General features: G+C 38.9%; 1 protein-coding gene across 7 annotated transcripts in view; it reads right to left on the bottom strand.

Moving 5' to 3' along the window:
• SPATS2L (spermatogenesis associated serine rich 2 like) overlaps positions 1-20,914 on the bottom strand; it is a 143,821-nt gene that overhangs the window by 10,724 nt on the left and 112,183 nt on the right. For all 7 annotated transcript variants that reach the window (XM_085066119.1, XM_085066120.1, XM_085066122.1 and 4 more), the window contains 5 exons: positions 20,296-20,404; positions 16,803-16,852; positions 16,130-16,370; positions 12,229-12,429; positions 11,664-11,799 (listed from right to left, as the gene is read on the bottom strand). In XM_085066119.1, coding sequence (XP_084922245.1) covers positions 11,664-11,799; positions 12,229-12,429; positions 16,130-16,370; positions 16,803-16,852; positions 20,296-20,404 — 737 coding nt within the window. The remainder of the gene's footprint in view (positions 1-11,663; positions 11,800-12,228; positions 12,430-16,129; positions 16,371-16,802; positions 16,853-20,295; positions 20,405-20,914) is intronic.

Below are 20,914 nucleotides of genomic sequence, written 5' to 3'. Positions count from 1 at the left end.
ATGTAAATAAGCATTAAAGTATCTCCATAACAGAAGTCAGCTTCCTTGCCCCCTGTTCCCTGCAGGACTGGGAATGAGTTGTTCCACTTTCACCTGGCCTTCCTAAAGGAATCAAGTGCCTCTCCGTTCACAAATGTCTGGTGTGCAATCCCTGACAGTGCTTATAAGCTGTCAAAGTGCAAATGATCAGGTGGGTCTACTGAACGCAGAGAGGACATGTGGTAAACTGGTCACGTCATTAATGCAGTGACATTGTCCAGTGGAGTAGCACCTCTGCAGAATGCTCTACAGGGGACAGTGCTCAGGTGTGACATTCCATTTTCCCCTCACTAGATTATTCTTAAAGTTAAGTTCACATTTAATATACACCACCAATATTAATGTTTATGTTTGCATAAGTGAGTAAATTCAAGCAGCTGGCGGGAAAATTGCAAAAAGTAGGTCAGACACCAGGAGTACATCTAGGCACACACACAAGGCAAGAGTGAAGCTCTCAACCCTTTTAGTAAAATCAATCTTAAACATTAGCTTTTGTACCCAGTGAAGACACTGAGTTACATGTGAACAGGCTTCTACTGAAGGAAGACATTATAAAAAACCTAAACCCAAAACATTTGCCTAGAACATCCTTAGCAAGAAAGGGAAGATCCTTCACAGTTCAGTGTAAACAGAGACAGAAGACTTAAGGAGAGATGTACTGACAGGTCCTTAACTAAAACAGGGAAAGACTGGTGAGCAGGCAGTGTGGGGAACACATGGCAAACACACAGCTGACAACCAAACGTTTACCAGCTAGAACATGTTCAAGTGCCTTTCATCCTTCCTTGAAATCTTCCAACCAACCTCATACAGGAGGTTTGCAACAGAAGCTCTGCAATCTTCTGCCCTTGGTTTTTCCCAGTCTACCATGCTCCCTGTAGAGCAGACCCTTACACTGCCTCCTAGTATACAGCAAGAGGGACAGAACCAGGTTGGCTGATGGCAAAGGTTGCAGCAAGACAACACAACTGCAGTGTAACACATTTTTTTGTTTCATGCATAGAAACAAGACTAAAAACATTGTTTTGGCCTGCCAGATCAATTTAATGTGACCTACACACCAGAGGAAATAAAACAGCAGGGGTTTTTTACGGTAGAGCAAATCAGTTAAGAGGCAGGCTCTGACAATGGAAGGACACGCTTGTTCCAGTTGGCACTCAATATTCTCCAGGCATAAGCATTAAGCTTGAACTCCAAATAAGCAGGTAGTTCCAGCTTGCTAATTTAAATAGTTATAGCTTCTCAGTATTAATCTATTTTCAATTAGCTTTTTTAACTACATGATTTAATAAACTTCCTTGACTTTCACAATAGGTGGCTGAAATGAGTCTTGTAAGTTCTTACCTATGAGAATATAATAATCTTTAGTGTTTTCTCTTAAATTAAAAAACCTGCAGATTTTTGCTTTTTCTGTCTCTCTTATCAAAGTGCCTCCCTAGTGCACTACACAAGTTATACAAAAATAAACTTTTGCCTGGAAAACATATTCAAGCAACAAGGTCACAACAGCAGAGCTCATCAGAAGTGTGTTTTAGTGCAGTTCATTCCAGGACCAGCCTCTCTGCAGTCTAAAACAATAGATCCTTACTAAACTGGTTGACCCCTAATTTTTTATTTTGATGCCAAATAAAACCACTTTTAATACCAGAATGAAAACAAGGCCATAGCAGTTCTATATTTATCATATTTTATAGTCAAATCTTATCTGTTACTAGACAGTTTTCCACTAATGTTTCATTTTGGTCTTTGACGAACATTTCAGGAAAGTGTTTGGATGTTGTAGGGGTAGAGGACAGGACTGATGAATTTGATGGAGAAGAACTGCCTGAATACTTCCCTGCTAGCTACGAGAACACACCGGAAAAATGAAAGGATAGTACAAGATAAAAATTGTTTGGTGCCTTTGTCCGTGCAAAGACTAGTTAGTTTCTTTGACAGACAGACCTTCACAAGGTTTCCCTTCCCTGAAGGCAATGCAGCTGTACTAATTTATATCAACAGAGAACATGCACTCTCTCTCTTGGCTAAAGGAAAGGAACATACTAATTTTCCTCTGTAAGCATACAACCACACGTCTCAGCTTGGAAACAATAAACTGCCTATATGTCACATATGGGAAAAGTTCATGTTTCTTCAGAAATGTCTTAGGCCAATCAGCACCAGCAAATGCAAAACTGAGCAACACTTCCTCCAAGAACTTGTCAAAGTTATAAACAAATGAAAACAACAGACAGAAAACTGGAAAGAAAAACCTGGCCAGGGGAAAAAAAAAAAAAAGACAAAAGACCAAGAGAAATCTAAATGCTAATATATAGAAGGACAAAGGACAAGAACAGTGTGGAAAAACCAGTGGATCAGATCTTGTCCCTTATTCTTGCTAGGATCCCACCGTTTCCACACAAAGGTTTGACAGTCATTTAAACTGAACAGCTCCTCAGCTTAAGAGTTTAACAATTTTTAATGTATTTTCTGGAAAAATGCCCTACTCAGCCTCAATCTGGTGATCATGATCAGACCCCAGCAAAAGCGTTGTTGAGAACTGCTCAAAGCTCAGCGCAGCAATAGCGCCTGGGAAAGCATTTTCTTTTCATGCTTCTTAGTGTCCATTTGACACTAAAATGTTGTATCAAGCTGGTACACTCCAGTGCACAGCCTGCAGCCATTGGTGTGCTGTGGAGAACTGGATACCGAGTGCTACAGGAACTTTCTGCACACTCAGGTATGACCAGATTTGAGCTCTAGCAGAGCAAGGAACAGAATGCATGCCAGATCTAAAGACACCCAAGGGAAAACATTCTGCTAATTCCTTCCTCTCTAGTTATATTGTTTCTCTTGGGTTTCCTATACATGTTTGGAACCAGGCTTAAAATCATGAACATGCTACTTTAGCTGATGTTCTGGAGAGTTCATAATCTTGTCAATTTTTTCTGATTACTCTGAGCACTAAAAATCTGAAAGGCGTTGCTGAAGGCATGTCTTCTCCTTACCTTGAATATTAGTATCAACACTTGACTATATTCCTACATACCATCTGAGACTCTTGTGACAAACACATAACTCAGAACCATTTCTTTCTTTGAATGTACCTGAATCCATGCCCTAATCATCAGTTCATAGATTCCCCTGCTATAGTAGACCAAACATTGGGAACTCAATTCTCCACTGACCAGACTCAAGACAGATCTGAATCAAGTGAGTCTTATCTCCATGACTGATGACATACAAAAAACCAGAATAACATTATTATCTCTTTCTTTTCTGTCTCCCTTCACCACACCTATCTCCTGAAAGGACTGATTCTTCCTTTTCTTACTCCTCACTTTTTCAGGATCAGGACCGGGGTACCAAACTTGAGCTATCAGCACCGCACCACTGTTCACCACAGGTGACAATCTGCAGACTGCAGCACAGGATTTAGCACTGTTTGAGCTTAATATCCAGATGAAATTTAGAAGTGGGGCTCAGGAAGGAGACAATTTTGTTGAAGGGACATGGCAAAGTAGTGGCTTAACACAGACGGCATGCAAATGAGACGCAGCCAATGCTCATGCTGTAGAGATATGAGATGCAGCAGGAGAGAGAGCAGCTCTCTAGGAATCATTTTGCTGAAGTGATTCTAAAGGCAAAAACATAAGTGTCCTATTCCTGGTCAAATGAACAGTACTCATGCCTTGTTCTTGGCCTGACACAGGCTGGCAGAATTCACACTAATGTACAATGGCAAAAGAGCTGCAAATGCCAAACTACAATGAGCTGCTGGCAGAGCAATGATGGGGGAAAATTATGCTGACAGCTGCCTCATTTCACAGTTTCATACTCAGAACAAATTCTGAATTTGTACTGACATTAGTAGAAACAAATTAATCTTCCTCTAGTTTACTGCATGAAATCTAGTATTTGCACAGTGAAAAAGAAAAGATATTTCTAGTCAGCTGCAATACCTCAAAATCCCACTAAAATGATTAAAGTTATTAGTGCCTCTTGAGAAAAGCTGCTTCAGATTGCCAGGCTGGCTGATTTATAGCTTTACTGATGAGAATCACAAGGAATCCAGATGACCAGAATCTTCTCTTTTCTTCTGCCTCTTCTAGGCATTATGACAAACCTATTGAGCCTGAAGAGATGGGGAAATAAAAAGACCAAGCTGACATGGAGGCAAACATGCTGACACAGCTCACAAAGGTAAGCCCCAGCTGCATGGCAAAGAGGTTACTGTTAAGTGTGATGTGAATGTGTCCTTTCATAACCCTGTTAAACCCCTCAAAATGCCAATTTTCTCCTTGGGCCATTTAATAAGCTTTACTCTCCCCTGAACCAGCTTTGTGCACAGTTTGAAAATGACTGTTTTTCTGGAGACTGAGGAAGACAGTGTCAGCTGTGGCATCCTGAATAGCTGCAGAAGGGCTCTTCATCTGGAAGGGGGAAAGAGCTATTTTTTCATGGGCATCCTCTGGGGGCTGGTTCAGCAGGAGAGCTGCTGAACACTGAGGTACAACTGGAGCCCTTTTTTCATAAGGGAGGGAGTTAGAGCAGCGGGACACTGTTGGAGTCTGACATAAACAGTAGGAGTAGGCATCAACAGAAATACAACATACTCCAGTGATGTTTCTCTGTCAACACTTTGAAACAGACCCCAGTAGCTCCCAAAAGTTGTCCTGACTGACGAACTGCTGACAAGCTCAAGCACGTTTGAGGGCTGTTAGTACTGTTACTGCCTCTGCTGTATTTGAGCTGAGGTTACATGCAAATTTCATGAGATGGTCCTGATTAGCTCCGAAATGGTCTTTAAGTATTGCTTTTTTTCTTGCACGTATTTCCCTTCTAGCATGAACATATTTGACCCACAGGGAGTGCAAAAAGAAACTGATAAGAACCTCTAATCCAACTGTGTATTCCACAAAAGAATCCTGCACCTCAATCCAAAACCCAGAACTGTCCCTGTCAAACTTGTGGCCCCAGGAGCTAGAATGATGTGATGAAAATGTAAATATAAAGCCCAACCACCATTATTAGGTGATTACAAGCATTACAGGATTACTGACTAGCCATGCTATTTTGTAATTGGAGAAATGATACTTCAAGTTTTCTTCATATTAATAGGAAATATATGTTGTAGGAAATATCTTGTAGGAAAAGCTGTTACATTACATATTTTGCAATGTTTCAGTAGATGATAGTCTTCCAGTATTAGCTCATATTATTTAAATGTTCATGATGCTTGAAGGTTATTTGATCACCATATCAGCATATGCACAATATTTACACAGCAAACCAGATTACATGACTTTTCATTCTGATCACTAGTACAGTCTGACAATTAAAAGATAAAAAAAGACAGGATAAATCAATTTCACTGAAATCCTTCCCTCTGCAGAGTACAATCCTGAACTGAAGATGCCCAAAGGCTTTTAGTTATTCAAGTTTTTTTTTTGTGTAATTTTTTATCTACATTCACTAACACTGTTCTCTTTAGCAGCCAGCTAGCACAGTGTGATCTGGTAAAAACACCATAATTAAAGGTCTATTTGCATTTTTCTTTTAAGATCTCTTTACAAACAATTAGAAATTTACTGCCTCGTCAGAAAAACACATTTAAACTAAAAACTGACATAGAAAATCTTTTCCTGAAAGAAAATTTCTAAATTTTAGCTATTTAGAAATGAAGGCATCACCTCACAATTTGGCAGGTTTAACAATGGTGAGCATGAGTTGCACCATGGCTTGTTAACATTTTTACACTAACTTGTAAAGTATTTCTTTCCTATTTCAATGTCAGTTCTGATTTGACTAGGGAGGTATCTGAATACTTTACTGGTTTATATATTTTAGCCTAAACACACTTCAGCAAGAAGATGGCTGTTGAGCTCCTGCTACAGAAAAGAGACAACTTTCCCAAAAGTACATTGGAAAGTGGCCTCAAAGAAAGGAGAAGAGTCTGGCTTTTTGGTGTAACGTCAGATGAAATTTTTCACGATAATGATTCCCCCTTTTTGTGTTTAGTAAGCTAGATTTCTCATTAGTCTGACAACAGTGAGATCAGAAAGGAGATACTCACTTTTCATCCACAATGATATGCACAAAAGCAACAGTCTACCTGCATGGCCTCAAAACCTGTGTGCTCTGTGTTTACTGAGGATGACAGACACACCTATGAATGACCAGGAGGGAAGAGGGGAGACACAAGGCCATAACATATGGACAGCATCTAAAAAACAATGCAATCCACTGTCAAATCTCACCTCTTCAATCTATCTACACAAACCTGTTTAAAAAATATTGGCATGAAGCAACTAATTGTAAAAGACAAAGGGGTCAGAAGGGGGACTTATGCATCTCACTGAAAGCTAACTCCCCCCGGTTTCATGAATTCTGCCTGTTCTCTCCACTAAAGCACAGCAAGGGTGATCCCAGACTGCTGGAGGTCGTGAGAGGAGTGCCAGCATAAGCCCCTCTCCCAGCGCTGCAGCTCTCCAGGCAAGTACCCAGCCTGAGGCAGAGCTGTTGAATCCAGTTCTCTCAGACCCCCTGGCAGCAGGGGCAGGGCCCAGGGGCCTTGGTCAAAGCACTGCTCTTGGAAAATGCCTGAAAACCCAGCGGGGCTAAGGAAACCTGAATGCAAGAAGACTGTTTTTATCTTTTCTCTGCTGACAAGGTTAAGGACTGGATTGTGTGACTGATGGGCAAACAAACATCACAACAAACTGAGGAGGATTTGAAAACCTGTACTTTGGAGGTATAAGGATGACCAAAGGTCAGCTTTCAGACAGACAGAAACCTCGTAAGACCTGCCTGGAAATGGAGAGAAAAATAGCCCAAGAACTCTGCTCAGTGTAAAGCAATACTAGTCCTGGCCTTTCCAACTACCTGCCCATCTCTAAACTGCCATATCACAAACAGGCAGCTCACATCTGGTGCCACTGATTCTGGGCTACGGGAGACAGAAAACCATCTTCTTTACAGTTTGCCAAGTAGGGGTCCCAGAAAGGGGCCACTGTGTTCTCACTGTTCTGCAACTGTGAGCACTGGCAGCACTGCTCACCACCCCATACTGAGTCAGTACAGACACAACTATGTAAGTAGAGACAATTACGTTATTTTAGATTACTTCTTCCCCCATTCAACCACTCCTCTGCTTTAACTTAAAAAACAATATAAAAAGTGCTTAATTTCCTCCAAACATACAGCACATGCTTTCAAATTGTTACCCTGAATCTATTTTAATATATATTTAAATTGTCACTATTGCCAAACTCCATCTTCCCTGCATTATGTCAGAATCAATTTTTTATGTAGCCTAGGGTAAAGCTTTCAACTGCTTTTTCTTCACCCCAAAAATTCAGTTGCATTGATTTTCATGCTCTTTACAAAGCATTGGACATACCAATTGTGTTAGAAAAGAGTAGACAGGCTTGTATTTATGTGGTTAAGGTCTGCATGCAGTGTAATTAAACCTGGTTCTTACTATTTTCTACAGACTATTTGTGGCTGGAAGCAGACCATATGGGCAAGTAGCAGATGTTTCCTTTTAGTTTTCCATATTGACTGTATGAATGCCCAATATGTGAAAATTATTTTCTGGCAAGAGTGTTATGGGAACTGTGGCTCCTTTTGTGCTCTACACATTTCACTCAGACTTCCTGGGGCTCTCCTTTTATCCCCCGGATAGTTAATTCAGTCTCTTGGTGGAAAAGTGAGAACACAGTTAATGCATGTAGGTTTTACGCTGGCAACAAATGTCTCAAGTGCGCTCTGGTGAGAGGAGAGTTCACTTAGCTTTTCTGACCTTCCCCTGCAACTTAAGAACTATTTGGTAGTCTTCTTTTCTGTGCTCTACACTACTGTGAAGACATGGCTATGCTCTGATGTATTTTATATCCAAATAGTAAGGGTAGCACGTTATGTTCTCACTCACACAAAGGTATGCCTGAAAACCATACACCAAATCTGAATGCAATGAGGACAAATACTAGATCAAGGAGTACTATCAGGAAGATAGTGCTCTGAACTTTCAGGCACATGTGAGCCTGAGAAACACTGCTTTTCAGCTTTCTCTGCCTAGTGCTCTCATAACCTTGGGAAAGCAGTGTCATAGAAAGCCAGGCAAAACAGGGGCAACCAGAGTGCTGGATCAGAGCAGGAGCACAACCCATATGAGACTGCAAAAGATTTCCTGTGGGGCAAAGTGCCTTACCTGGTCCAGCCCATGGCTTGTAAAATGCTCTAGTGTCTTCTGGCATGAAAAGAACTGAATAAATGCAAGCTGTTATCACTTATTCTGAGCACACAGAGAATTAATCCAGTTAGCAGAAACTTGAGTGAGGCTCTTTAAGAAAGAGAAGTGAGCCCAACACAATGTTTTTAAAGAAACATCTTTCTGGTGCCATTATCTGCCCCATTTTACTAAAAAGTCAAAAGTGAAGTAAGGATTGCATTTTTCCTCCAAGCTATTACAGGGGTTCACAGCACACCTGTTCCCTAGCACTGCTTTTTAGATTGTGGGAGGGTATGCAATGTTTTGCCAGATAGGTGACTTTTTAAATAGCAGCATAGTACCGACTGAACATGTTCTTTCCTTCATACTGAACATACTTTCCTTCACTGGTTAGGTTAAGCTATGAAATACTGAGCCAGAGAGAAACATGGATTTTCACTGGCAGCTATCACTCAAGAGTTTCTGCTGCTAAAAGCAAAAGTTCTTGTGAATCTCTCTGCTGAAGCTTTCAGGACATCTTAGGCCACATGTGCTACTCATTTAACTCCATAATAATGGTTTCATTTACTATCTGGAGGTAGGAGGAATATACATGATATTATATGCACATTTGTCATTCTTTCTGTGATTGGTAAAATCATGAAAAGATTTTAAAAACCAAAACAGATTATCAGAAAGTCAAAAATATTACTGACTCTTGTAATGCGGTTTTGATTCTGACCTTGATAGTAAATGCAAAAAAGGACACAAAAGTGGTCTTTTATCCTATTACCAAAGGAAGAAAAATAAACCCCAAAGAGACAACAAATTAGTATGTGTTCCAGCATTCAGCTCCAATGCAAGATAAAAGCTTCTGACTTCATTTAGCTTCACTAAAACCCCTTAGGTGGTGACAGCTGTGTGTAACAGGAAGTGGTTACAGCATTGAGCCCATTCCAGTATTCCTGGCAGTTCTGAACACAGACAGCACTTGCTGTCCATCTCAACCAGCAGCAACTGGGAGAAGAACGTGCAAAAAGCTTTGCAATCACTATCACAATGGAGACCTGACATCACGCCCTTGCTTTGGTCACTCCATAGGATTCTGGGAGCAACAGTTTAACTGAATTCCTAATTTTTCCTTGATAGACAAGTTGACTGTGTCACAGTGAAACTTCCATGCCCAAGGAGGGTGATAAATATGTTCACTTAATACCTTATTCTCCTGCTAGCACTAGTGATGTTTTGTTCAATTCTGGAGCAAGGAAATTTGTGTGTAAGTAACTCACACTGAACTGTGCAGCTCAGGAATATGATCTGATCCCTGTATGAGGTCTGCAGCTGTATGTATCACTGCTTCGGGTGATTTCTACACAAATCCAGTAAATCTATAGCAGTTGTCACGGAGTTTTTGGAAACAAGGCATTAAAACAGCTGTGCCCATCTTTCTCAAACTTTAGGCCACAAGATCATATGAAATATTACAAAATTCTCTTTAATTTTAGCAAAGAAGGTGTTAAGTCACGCAGTTTACTGTTTAAACAAAAAATCCCCTTCATTCATTTGAAGAAAAACCTAAATGTTAGACTTATGAGCTGCCAAAAGCTACATAGCCAGCACTGATATTTCCATAAACATCTCCTGACATTGTAGTGTCCTCGTTGCAACGTTATGCTGAGGCACAAATATTCAGACCACAGATCTGTTACATTCTAGAGCTTCCAGCAGACTCCACTTCAGTAATTTAGGCACTGAAGCTGGTAGGAGGCAAAATGAAATGAAGCCTATTGAAAAGTTTTCCAGGCTATTTTAATCATTTTAAGTACTTGCATTTACAGACTATTGGTATTTTAGTATTAGGCAATACATTTTACTGTTTCTCAAGCTAAAATATGAATACATGGAAAATGAAGAATTTCAGTTCTGAACTTACTACCTCCCTGCACTTTTAGATCATGACAGAATTCTAAATCTGTTCCATGACCAGAGTGACAATTACTTAAAGACTGAATTGCCTGTGACTGCCTACAGCCAAGATGAAACATGTGATGTAATGTATTTTTAACACTGCTATCAAAAATAAAGTCAGTGTGAACTACACAGCAAATGAAATCCAACTACAGTTTTCTCAGAGAAAAGGTCCCCTCTGAGAACTACCAAAAAAAGATGCACAGAGTTGATGAACTTTGCTCAATTTTTCTATCCCAACAATCTTATTACTACGTTTAAGTTCACAAGCAAAAATCATTTTAATGGCTCCAGAACAATACTGACAACATTATGCAGTTTAGTACAACTGGCAATCACAGCTCATATTTGCTGGAGTACAGAGACAGAAACATAGCTCTTCCTGCTGTACAGTAAAGTATGCTGGGGGCTCAGTGAAACAATCTTCCCCAAAATCAGCTCAGTAGCACTTGGATTGTCTACACATACAGAAGTGGAGCCCCAGTGGTCCTAAAGTTACTTTAGATGCATCTTTGAAGACAATGAATACACTACTGAAGTCCAAAGTTAACGAACTTCTGCCAATACTACAGCTCTTTTATAAGATACGCTCATAAAAATAATGACAAGTACTGTGGAGGAATTAAAGGGGAAAGTTTTGTCACTCTTCTGTGATTTGTAACCCAGTGTTGTACATTTTAACACAATTTCTTCTATTGACTTCAACACTGTCTAATGCATAGGTTTTACATGACATCTATGCTTAGCCAAGCCTGTGTGAAACTGTAAGCAGAAAATGCATTATTACAAGAATATACCAAACATGCAACTTGCTACTACAGCAATTACTTCTGCTATAACTTTTCAAAGGGCATAGGTATATATGCTGAAGATCAGGAGTAATCAAAATTATAATGGAAAAAATAGATTAAAGACATAAAAGAATGAGGAAAGAGAATGAACTGGAGATGTGAATTGGAAATTAAATGATGGATGGGAAACTGAGAAGAAAGTAGGAAGGAAAGTTAAGAGAACAATGGTAGGGTAAGAAGCAACGATGATGGGACATGAAGAGAGAGTAAAGAACTGTCTGCCAAAGAAGATAAGATCAAAGATGCAGTATAGAAAGAAGAGATTTAAAGAAAGTAGAAGAGGAAAATCACAGACAGGATATTTAGAACAGCTTTCATTTGCTCATATATGCTGCCACGGAATCTGATACAAAAGAATTAGGTCAAGATGGATCATTTAGGAGTAAAAAACCTGAGGTTTTTTCAAAGAACTTTGTGTATGTATACAATATACACATATATTACTTCCTGGTTGATGAGAAGTGTCATTACTTAATGGCACTATGGGGGTTTTTTTATGAAACCAAATGCTGCCAACAAAGAGGGTGTAAGTGACCCCTCCCCACTAATGGCCATGGCTTAATTAGTCCCTTTTCTAGGTGAGGCTGATGGATCTCTGAAGCTGATTTACCTACCAGCTGTGTAATTCAGCAAAAGCAGCTTTGATCTTCTTCACTGAATTATCCACTTCCTCTTTGATCATCACACGATATCTGGTTAGAGAAACAGTGCAACGCTGCAAATCTTTTACTGATTTTTCAATGTTTGGCCCTAAAATAGAAAACAAAAGTTGCACAAAAGTCAGAAAGCTGGTTTTAATTTTTCTGAATGAGGGACCAGGGATAGTTCAATATGTTATTTGCCCGGATTAGAATGAAGTGGTTATTCTACTGTGGTTATTCCCATAAATCCAATTTTTCCATAGTCCCTCTCTAGTGGTCTTCAGTTTCTGAACATGATTGCTCAAATTCATCCACCAAATCAAATAAATATTAGAAAGGCATTATTAATTCAAATTATTTACTTTAAATTTCACTTAATATAATGTTAAATAGACCATAAATTGTTTTACTCATTTTATTAAAATTCTACTCTTACTTTCCAACACATCTCTTTTTCATTTATGTGAATTCAGATTTTTTCCTAGAGGCCTCAGCTATCTCATAACCTCAGAACACAGCAACCAGAGATCCAATTTACCTCTTTTTTTGACTGAATCATCTGCCTTTGTTTCAAGCTGGGGTGATGCATTGGGTGATTTAACTGAGGAAGATTTTGACTTTGGCTTGCCTAGGTTACACTGGAGTTGAACTGATGACTGAAGGGGCTCATGCTGTTCTACTCCATTTACAGTCTTTGGGTTTAATTCCACAGATACTCTCTGGCGTTCTTGTTCTCTGTCTGCAAGAAAGCATTAAGGAAGAAAAAAAGGGAGTTAAAAGATTAAGAAAGGTATGAAGCCTTACTGCTAAATCAGAATGACTTTATGCCTATGCCTACACTCATGGTGTATAGGGTGTTCTCACTGGCACTTTCTACAGAACCTCAGAGAGCTATGACAACAAATGGAATTGTTTTGGTTATTAAACACTAACTGGAACACTTCTATATTTCAACAGTATCTAAAGGAAAAACTCATTAATAAATCAACTCTTTCATGCCAGTATGAAAAATACTTCATAACATAAAAAGCACGCTACCAATTTTAATATTTGCCCACATATTTGAGATCAGAACTAGAGAGGAAGTCTGCTATGGAAAGTATGAGACTTTAATGTTGACACATATATATAGCAAACAAAAAAATGGTCCTAATTTTATCAACGTTTTAAAAGCACTGATTAAACATTCCTACCTGAAACACTTACCTTGCCTGACTATAGATTTCTATCAAAAGCTGCTGCTAAGAGGAACCAAGCAGGAAATGAAACTATGTCAAAGATTAGGCTCCTGGGTTCAACAGCTTCAGAGGGATAAGATAACAATGCCTGAGCCTGTTTGGCTGACACAAGACAACCTGGTTTCCTCTTTCCAAGACTCCAAAGGGATTCAAGATATCAGCATTATACCAGAGGAACAAGCAGCCAAAGAATGACTATGAAAACTGACAGGCAAGGCCAGCTATTACTGCCACTGTGCATTTAAGGAAACAAGCACAGAAAATGATTTGTTGTGTTAACCCATTTTCCTCATCTTTGTACTCACTTTGATGAATGACTGAAGACAATCAAAACAATTAAAAACAGATGGAGAAATTCTGCAGCAGGTCTCTGAAGACTTGCACCAGCTAAGACGCAAGTATAACAAAATCTAGGGACAAAGCCTCTGTCAAATACTTGCAAGAGAAGTCCAAAGTCTGAATAATAGTAGCTGTAAGTAAACTGTTACATGGTTCAATATATGGTGGCTTGGAACTTCAGCACCAGTCTGTCGTGTGACATCTGCAGTATTAACAGTCTAGTATGACCACACCTGCCTCTAATGGCAACAGCCCAGATTAACTAGCTTTGAAATCTGGTGAGCTGCCATCTTCAAAAAGAGTGGTTTACCGTTTTGCAGCAGCTCAATACCTTTCAAATGAAGCAAACTGCTTCTTCGGCTGAAAGAAGAAAAAAGCCATACCTCCCTTGAGATATAAACAGGAAGTTTGAAAGATTCATTAAAAATCTTCCTACATGAAAAATAAGTAGGGAAGAGATCAGGATCTGATTTTACCCAGGTCCCTGCAAAAGCAATAGCATGGTAAGGCAGCACTAAATATTCTTTCAGTGCATTCACACTGCTTCCTTACAAGGCCATGCACAGAAAGGGTAACAACAACTAAAGATGTCTAAGAAAAACAAAGATAATGAAAGAATAATGGCAAGAAATAAGCAGGCCTGAACTGAAGACAATAGTTTCCCCTCCTAATTCTCCATGGAGAAATGCTGCATCCTCCCTTCTTGCTCCTGAAGCCCCTTCCAGGCTGCCAGGATTTTATGGCTCTGAAAGTCCTAACCTCACAGACTGGGAGTTGGTATAGGCAAAGCTTCAACCTCATGTTTCTCATGGGGAGGAAAGTATTAGGGACTTCTCAACAAACACCTATGATCCTTCTAAGCGGTGAGCCCTCTGAAGGAGATGGTGAAATCACTACAGTAACATCCATTTGACAGGGAAGGAACCAAAATAAACAAGCCAGACAAGGACAATACAAAGGAGATTATTACCACACAAGAGAGAGCAATATGGAACAGGTGCACTTTGGACATACTTCAGCATTTCACAGTGCTTTAGAAGAGTCTGTATGACTTGCTCAGAAACCACAAGGGCACAGCTGCTGGTCCTGGAAGGATCCTGATCACTTCAGCACAAATGTAACAATATGAACACAGGTGACTTTTGACCCTAAGAAAGTAATTATTATACTGACTGCAAGGAAAAGAATACGAGTGCCACTGAAAGTGAAGAAGAAATTCTTTCCTTCTCTTTATTAAAAAATTTGCCATGACATTATTTTTCTGTGTAAGGGAAACTTGAATATTAAAGTTGCAGGTTTTTCTTTCTCTCTTTTTCCTTTCTTTTCTGCCTTTTTTTTCTGAAAGCTCTTCCCTGCCTTGTTTTTGAAACAGGGGAGATATGTATAAGCTAAAAAAAATTGTAAAGCTATGGTAATTTCTCACGTGCCACTTGCAAAAGCAAAGAAAAAATTTGAGATACTTTATGCCCTTTATATGTACAACTAAGTCTTAACTGTTTCAAAGAGAAAAAAGCAGGATTCAATCACAATGACCCAGAAAAAGATCACTAACAGCATGGGTACTCTTCTTGTATTTGCTACCCCCTAGAAAACACTCCCCCATGCATACACAATTAAGTCTATGCATCTTCATTTGTGCACATATCATTTCAGAAAATGACACTCTAAGAAGTCTGATTAATACCACAAATGTTTGCTTCTTGCAGAATAAGCGGCAAAAATGCTTTTAGTATTATGAAAATGCAGAATTTTCTGGCTTATGGCATATTTTATCCAAAGTGGGAGTCTAGCAAGGGCAGGGAATGTATCTGGTCCTTTGTGAGGCACCAAATTTTTAGGACAAAATTTCTTGGTAAGTAGTTTGTTTGGCTGCTATCGGTTGCATAGTATTAATTTAATTGACCAGAGTCTGGCACCAACAAAGTAATCTGAAAGCAGTAGGCAATTCGTTTCAGAAAAATTATTACTTTGGCACATTCCTTTAAAATGAAGTTTGAGAGCTGTATTTGCAACCACGGTAAAAGGGATTTCAAAGAAAGTTCTTTTAATGTAGTGTTTAAGACACATGAAGAAAGTACGAACAGCAGCAATAATCCAGGCTCCCATCTCTGTCAGATGTCTGAAACATGAAGAGCTGAAAAAACACTACCAGTACTGACAACAATTAAATATGAGCTTTATGAACTTTTAGGCAAAAGCTTTCATAAAGCTTCTGCCCCAGAGCAGCAAGTTTGCTCACACTGATGTTGCTATAATTGTAACTCTTTATTTACTACAGTGAGGAAGAACTTTCTGTGCTACTGCCCCTCCCAGTTTCAGAAATGATAACCAGACCCTACAAGAAATGTGCATACATACTAAATGGTTATCAGAGTGCCTTTCCAGACCACAAAGGCCCTCCCTTCCCTGCTAGGGAAAGCCAGTGGAAATCTACTGTAACTAGTCTATGGAGGGAAGATGAGAAAAAGAAAAAAATTGACTAGTTTGGACTAAGCAATAAAGAAATCCAGTAATATGCCACAAGCTCATGGTGCTCAGATATCTTTGCCCCACATGAGGGATTTAATCCTTTTGTTAACAATTTGACACTCAAGCCATTTTCTAACGCTGCATTCTTCTGTATTTGTATCTGTAATATTCTCCAGCTGGGCTGTCTCTAGGAAAAGAAAAGACATTTTGCAAGGAAACAAACTGCAAGATGAACAGGGTGCAGATATACATCTACTGGCATAGTTATGTGCATTATTTTTCATGTAAACATCTCTACAACATCTTCATGGCAATAAAAATACCATGATTTTTATGTCAATGAAGGTTTGGCTATTGCCAGTTAGAAAGGTGCTCTCTGTCAGATGAACTGACCTCTGATTTCTGGAGAGTCCAGTGCTGACCCTACAAATCCTGAGCCTTTGTTCTCAAGAGAAGTGGTTTCCAGTTTCTGAGTGGCAGAACCACGGCTGGAGTCGTCTTTAGAACATCCATTCCTATGACAGTCATTTATTCGCTGAGGCTCTTGAGATGCCTTCTCAGGTCCACCATTCTTATTTTTAGGATCTTTACTGCCTTGGTGCTGTTTAGATTTGCTTCTTTTTCTCCTATTGTTCTAAATGAAGAAATATCACAAGAAGAGAGACAGGACTCAATGCAAATAATACAAACTCAAAATGCAGTCAGTAAATTGAGCACTGTAAGTGGCTGTGATAATCCAGGATACAGTTCCTTATTAAAATTGTCTTTGCACATGGGCTGTTTTAGGATTTGTCCTGTGCTTGTCCAGGGTCTTGGCTCCCACACACAGTTACACACATGTGCTGTCCCAGAAATTTGCTCAGAACACTGGGGTTAGTAAGAGAGTGACAGAGGAATAGGATTAAAAATAGTACACACATTTGCTTTCAAGAACTATCTACACATGTGAATGAAGTCACCAATGCTGGAAAAGGCCAAGTACTGACCAAAATAAAAATACTACAGCTCAAGTACAGACAGCTGATAAGTCATTTAAATGCCTTAATTCCCAAGAGCAAGTTCTTACCTTCTTTTTCCCTGTCATATTCCATTCCTTTAGAACCTGAGTTGCGCTGCCTAGAGAAAGAAAAGATAAAACATTTCAACAAAAGTTCAGCTATGAAAAAGAATCAGTGTGTTCATGATCAGCTTCTAGTCTCTTAGCTGAGCAGCATTTTAATTTGTTGTGAATTCTCTTATGTGGGGAGAACAAAACGGACACTGCTGCCTTTTTTCTCAGCTACCTGGTTTGATTCCACTACTTACAGTGGAAGGTCTTTTTGGCACTACAGGCTTTTTATGGGCTTCATCACACGAAGTGATTGTGTGCCTAACTTAAAACACTAGCATAAGACCCAGAAAAATTCACACTCAAATCTCTTGCCTGAAAAGGAAAGTATCTCAGCACTCTAGAGTCAACACTGAGTACACTTGATAGTCCATCCTGACTCTAGAGCATCTGAAATGTTTAAAAATTTTTATAATGTATTTTCTGTGTTACCTGTCATCTTCAGAAGACATAAGGGAATAAAACATAAAGACTTAATTAGCATCCAAAAGATTAATTTTGTGGACTCTTGCATAAAATCTGCATCACACAAACGCAGTAAACTTAGGCCTGGGAGCAAAGAGTGGTAAAAATTTATATTGAAAAGTAATTAAAGTCATACTTGAAATTCTGCCTGTCAGCCATAATGAGTTGCTTAGATAAATTAATGCAGCAAAGCAGGCAGAGCCTTGGTCAGACCAGTGCCTGCTACCATGTTAGAAGAAAACTTCTCCTTCTAGTTAATATCATGATTTTGCTCTTCTGGACCCTAATGCTGAAAATAGATGCTCACAGTAAGCATGCAGTCTGAATTACCGTCCAAACTACTATGGCAGTATCTGCCACAATAATATTTTTAATCACAATCAGGTTAAAGGTCTTCTGCTTGAATTTAATAATCGCTTTACCAGCACTTCACTAATCTGGTAAATGCACATTTATTAAGACTTTCCAAGTGGATTTCATACTTAGCCATTTTTCTCACTCCTTTCAGGGAACTCTTGACATTAATATTAAGAAGAATTGCTGTTTTCAGACCACCATGAATCATCAACTTGTATGCAGCCAAAGGCGTGCAAGGTTTTCAGATGTACCAAAATTATTTTTCTATCACTATAAACCAGATCCAAAATTATCTTGTGAGCCTATCACACACAATAGGAAAGATTATATATCTTGCTAGCTGTGCTAGGCTGAATTTGTTACTCTGTGAAAAAATTGTGCACAGTATCCATCAAAGCCATGTTTTATTTGCTAGACGATGTGACAATGCAGATAGAAGGCAAAGACAACACCTGTTTCGTGTATAACTATGTATATATCTGTATGTATATATCTATATTCAGTTACACACACTTATGTACATGTAAATACAATCCCCTCTCCTAAAGGTACATCATCTTTTGATAGGCACAGCAGTTCTGTATAAAGTAATAAACATTTGCTGCCCATTTTACTCCATGCTGTTGAAAATATGTGATTTCATGTGACAGCTTTGTTAACTGTTTTCACAGTAGCAACCAACACCCTTTTAGGGTTGGCTGGTGGTGTCTTTGCTTTGCTTCCCTCAGCTTCCTTGTGAATACTATGCATGCTGAAAGTTACTTTAGGGATTCATTCAACTAACCTCTCTTTCTTCCTACTGAAAATACACTAACTGTCCAAATCCCAAGGACAAGGGATCACATCGACAAGGCAGCTGAACAGACCTCCGATTATGCTCAATTAGGTCAACACTATATAGCAAATAAAACATTTGAACCCTCTTTCATTTAAATCAAATTTCACATATAGAATAAAATTCATAACAGAGGCATCACCTAAATGCTACTCTGGATATGAAGCAAGATAGGAAACTAAATTTGAACATTTCTTGATTCAGCTAGCAGCACCCCTGAGAGAAGCACTGTGTGGACATGCTCAGCCTTTCCATTCAGCATGGCCACCCCTACGTTTTTCACTGCAGGACTTCTCTGTGAGTATTATTTCGATCTTAGCAATTTTTGTCATTCATGTGAACAAATATTTCAATTATTCATTCTACCCACAGTGGACTTTTTCCAGACAATAAGAAAAACTGGCTGTTTTCAAACACTCCCTCACAAAGACTTCTGAACAGTAATCATGAACTGATGAAGTTCAAATAGATCATCTGAACTTGGGTACATCAGATTTGGTTTTCTTCACGACTTAGTTGCACTTCTTGCAAGGCTTGTGTTTGCCCTATTTCTTCCTAACAGCAGGTGATGACACATGTGTGAAAGCACTTCCCCTTTTGAGGAGCTACTGGAAACAATTCATAAACCACAAGCAAGCAACTGAAACTTAAGACAAAATAAAGTGAAAGTAACTTACTGAACAGTCATGGAACAATCCTCCACTACCTCCCCCATAATATACATCACAGGAAAACAAAATTATTGTTAATTAGATGCATCACACTTCCTTTTTTCTGTGTGTGTGCACACACAAATGTAATTTCCATTCATCCATCAGAATACAACAGTCTGTGCAGCTGCCTGAATCAAAAAGAACCACATAGATCTGATAGAAGAATTTTGATATATTTATAAACAGTCTGGTTTCCTTGTATCTGCTTTTTTCATATGGGTAATTCCTAGTATTTGATGATGCTTTTTGGCTGATATATTTTAGTAAATTAATCCAAACCAAACCCAAAAATATTCTGAAGTAAAATAGCCATGAATTAAACAACTTGCTGAGACAGCAAAAATGAGACATTTTCAAGATACACAGGGCCCTTTGAGTCCACTGAACTTCTAGTATCATTTATGTAACCCAAAAATACAAAGATTTTGAAAAGATTTGCTCATGGTATGCCATTACCTCTGCAAAGGGTTACTCACAGATTTCGGTGAAAGTTCAAAATACTTGACTTTATATATTTATCAGGAAAGTGTTATTTAAATACAAGTGACCTTTCATTAGAGATGGTCTCATGACGCAAAATACAAAGGTGGATCCAGGTTGAAATGGCTCGAACTTTAAATGGAGTCTTGGTTCAGCCATTATAAATGTCAAAGCTATTTGCAAAATTCAGATTGAGGTTTGAATGTCAATGTATGCACCAAATTCAGAGATTTAGGGGCCTGATTATCTGCTTCAGCACTCTACCAAATTGTACTTAGTTACTGTATCTTCAACAGTGAATAATTTCCTGACATATTACTTTAAAAAGCATTAACTTTCATGCAGAGTAAAGAAGGAGGTCTGCAATAAGAACAGCTTCAAAAATGGCAAAGTCAGGTAGAACAGATGAACAGCCATGTCAAACTCCTACTGTGAAGAAGCACAGATGCAGACAGGAGGATCAATTTTTTATAATTAGTAAGTGTCACACATCAGATTTCAGACAAACTACAGAATATATTTTGCGCCACTAGAGACAATGAATACTTTGACACGTGATTGAATCCCTCTTGCATTAGTGAAAAAGGTACACTGTACTCACCATCCATGAAAGCTTGAACAGCCTTGTCTACATTGTTATCAAATTGCTGCAACACCAGAACAATCTCATTATTGCTTTTGTTCGGAACAATTGATCGGATTGCATTGATCTGTAAGTAAAGGAAGACAATGACATGAATTTATCATACTCCTTTAGACTATAAGGTACCTCTGTGCTAAAGCATGTTTATATAAATCCCTGTAACCAAGATGTGCTCATGAGCACACAGCACTGTGTCTGTACAAAGCAATACCCATCCTATCCTTACCCAACCATGCAAATAATGAAGTGATTTCTTCAGGACACCAAATCATAGAACTGGTAGCAAGTAATCCTGGAAACAAATTCTACCCTCAGTCACAGCAGAAGTACTAGCTTAATTCAACTGACAGAATCTGGCCTTATGCTTCTTTCCTAAATGCTCTATTTGCTGCCATGTGTCTCAACATATCACCTACACAAACTTAGTGAGAACACAACTTCTTCAACAAAGCTCTTGCATGGCCTTGCTATATCAAAATTATGATTGGTGGGTTTTTTGGCATCTGAAAAACAGTCATATGCATGAAAACAATCACAGGCTCAAAGAGAACATCACTTTTAAAAGTTCTAGTGACTG

This window comes from Lichenostomus cassidix, chromosome 7 (genome assembly GCF_008360975.1).
Source record: "Lichenostomus cassidix isolate B80296 chromosome 7, HeHo_3.0, whole genome shotgun sequence".
NCBI classification, from domain to species: domain Eukaryota; kingdom Metazoa; phylum Chordata; class Aves; order Passeriformes; family Meliphagidae; genus Lichenostomus; species Lichenostomus cassidix.
Note: the sequence above shows the minus strand (reverse complement) of the source record. Positions and strands in the feature narration are given on the sequence as shown.